At 39.2% G+C, this 3,038-nt stretch overlaps 1 protein-coding gene across 1 annotated transcript in view; it reads left to right on the top strand.

Annotated features, from left to right (window-relative positions):
* Positions 1-1,702: 1,702 nt before the first annotated feature.
* nucks1a (nuclear casein kinase and cyclin-dependent kinase substrate 1a) overlaps positions 1,703-3,038 on the top strand; it is a 25,310-nt gene continuing 23,974 nt past the window's right edge. The window contains exon 1 of the mRNA XM_014024576.1: positions 1,703-1,907. Within this exon, the coding sequence (XP_013880030.1) occupies positions 1,891-1,907 (17 nt within the window). The 5' untranslated portion in view covers positions 1,703-1,890. The remainder of the gene's footprint in view (positions 1,908-3,038) is intronic.

Here is a 3,038-nt window from a genome sequence, read left to right as displayed (position 1 = left end):
GATTAAAAGACAACTTATTTTTCAAAATTTTTAAAGAAAATATAGTTTAGAAATTGACCCAAAAATCCAGAAAGATCAAAATCTCAGTTTATGTTTTTAACCTCTTAAGCCCCAAGGTTTTCTTTAAGTTTTTTTCTCAAAATACCATGCTGAAATATAATTGAGTGTATCTCAGCATTTACAAACTCTTGGTATCAAAATAAAGCTAACACTTGGGAGATTTCATCAGAAGTAAGTATTAAAACAGCTGCTATGGTTTTAGAGATATTGGAGATGGAACATAGTATTTTTTTTTTACTTTCACCTGAATAATTTTTGCATTAGACTGTATATGACCTATTTAAAACCATAATGAAGTAGGCTAAAAAGTCTTAGAAACCATAAATCCACTTGTGGACATTATCTGTGCAAAGATTCATGCTGTTAAAATGAACTGGAGCAAAGTTACAGGGGTTTTAGTAAATAAATAATTTTGTTTTTTGTCATTCTGCACAGGATGGACAACGATGGTACTCTTAATAAGTGTAAAGAAATCTGAAGATTTTACTTCCAAAAGTTATTTATTTTTTCTTATCTGTCTTAAAAGACTTGTTACTGAATGTTTGTTCTTTTGAAAAATTATGCAAACATTTATTYGCCATCATATATTTTATATAAAATAACAAGAAATTATATTTGACTTCAGACCATATTCACTCAAAATCAAGTGAAAAAAAAGCATTTAACACACTTTACGTATTTACTACTTTATCTACTTTGACTTGCTTAAAAAAATGACAAAATGTTTCCTTTACAGATTTGCTTCAATGTATTTACAAACTTGCAATGATGCCATTTTGTAAAGTTTGTTTACTTTCTGATTTAATTGCCTGTCGTTTGAACTTTGGTGAATGTAAAAATTGCCAATATTCTTAGGTTTATATTGACACCAAACATGTCCAGGTTCATCTGACAGATATTGAGTTAACAGAAGTTAAAAGAAATAGAAACTGAAAACRCTGTATTGTCTGGGGCTCAAGAGGTTAAACAGAGGTGGACAACCATGCAGACATCAGAGAAGAGTAATATCAATAATCACCATTCAGTGCATTATCAGATATTTTGCTAACACTAAAAACAAATACACCCTTTATAAAGATAGTAAAAAAACAACATTATCATTATTATATATATTTTTTTGTCTTCACCCAAGTGACTGCTGTTGGAGGGCTGTGGACTGGAGTGCTGATATGCCTTCTACCTTTCTTGCTGCAGCTCTTTGTCAGGAGAGACAAAAACACCTTGCACAATCAATGGGAATACAAAATGACATCTTAATTAGTAATTAGGTGCACTGATATCTGTGTAAATTGGAAACTAGAATTGCAGAGTTGCTTCAGAAATAAATGTTTGCATCCAACCTGAGGGCCTCTTTTTGTTTTCTCAAGTGAGGTTTCAACCAATCCTACTAGGGGAGGAGGAGAATTTATGCAAAAAGCAATAATCTGACCGACAGCCAACTCAGCCAATGAGAGCGACGATTGTCTTTCAAATGAGCCAATGAGAGACTTGGAAAGTCTTTATGCTCCAATCAGAGCACGAGGAGGTGGGGCTTGTTTTCGGGGACTCACCCCTTAAAGCCGTATAGTTAGGTTGCACACAGGCTGCAGTTTCAGTTTGTTTTATTCACCATTTTGAGTAGCTGAGAGGGAAAAAAAGAGAATATTTGTGTTTAGTAGACAGGACGCTAGGCTTCTGTTGTTTTTTACTCGCCAGCTCGGACGGCGGAGACGTGCGACAGCCTCGCTCGTTGAGTGTTTCGCAGAGCGGGAATCCATTTCTTTTTACCCCCCGTGTGTTGCTTTTTTTCTTCTCCCCCCGTCTGCCCTCTCACATCAGTATTCCTGCAAAATGTCCAGACCAGTGAGGTAGGTGCGCTGCGCGTGTGCTGTCTGCACACCCTCTCACGCTTTTCCTCCATGTTGTGTTGATCCAGCCGAGAATGTGTTCGTTTCGTGACTAAAACTTAACGAGGAGAGCGTGTTGGTGAGGTCCCCTCCTCCCGTGTGCGCGCAGTCCAAGATGGACCCCGGCCTGAGTGGGCTGAGTGTGGACTGCTCTCCGTGCATTTACCGTGGCTGCGCTGGAAACGACTCCATGAGGGGCTTTCATTGTTGCTGCTAATGTAGGCCAAGCGGAAAATGTGTGGGGAGGATTTACCCAGTTACACTTTTACTGATTCTGCCTTTTAATTTGTGTACCCATTCATCCGGGGGGCGAAATGCAGCTAAGCTCTGAGCGGAGAAAAAAAAAAAAAAGACCGGAGTAGGTGGTGGTTGGCCTGGGGATTTGATCCTGTCACCGCGCAGACTCGTGTAGCTGCTGCTGTCGCCATTACAGCGCCTTTGTGCTCCAACAACAGCAGAAAAAAACAGTTTGACGTGTTTGTGGTGAATTATATATAACGCGGTATGTCGTGGTCGTGCAGGTAATAGGTAAAAGGTGGGGGGGAAATGTGAGGAGAGGTTACATTTTGAGCGCTGGCTGTAAATTAATACTGCGCGCTGTCTGACGTCAGAGGAGGGCGGGGCAAGTCGTCACACCCCCTCCACCGGAACTGATTTTTTTTAAACTCACGCGCATGCGCAAAGTCAGTATTTTGCGATGCATTGTGGTCTAGATAGTTTGACGCTTTAACACAACAAATCATAGTGCATTAAGGATAAACATGAAAAATACTAATTCACCTCAGAAAATACACACTTCTGCTGTGTTCTACAGTCTTTCTCACACCAGGATAGATTATATATTGAGGACATTTTGCTAAAACACCAATAAAACTAATTCATAGTACATTTACGTATGAAAGTCAATAGAAGGGCAGGTGTAAAGGATCAACATTAAATGCTGACCTTGAATACTAGAAATAGTTAGGAATTTATTTGGTTGAGTTTTACTCATCAGTGATTGTGAAAAGTTAAGGAAGAAACCCTGGTGTGTGTGTGTGTGTGTGTGTGTGTGTGTGTGTGTGTGTGTGTGTGTGTGTGTGTGTGTGTGTG

The sequence above is a fragment of the Austrofundulus limnaeus genome, unplaced genomic scaffold (assembly GCF_001266775.1).
Source record: "Austrofundulus limnaeus strain Quisiro unplaced genomic scaffold, Austrofundulus_limnaeus-1.0 Scaffold428, whole genome shotgun sequence".
NCBI lineage: Eukaryota > Metazoa > Chordata > Actinopteri > Cyprinodontiformes > Rivulidae > Austrofundulus > Austrofundulus limnaeus.
Note: the sequence above shows the minus strand (reverse complement) of the source record. Positions and strands in the feature narration are given on the sequence as shown.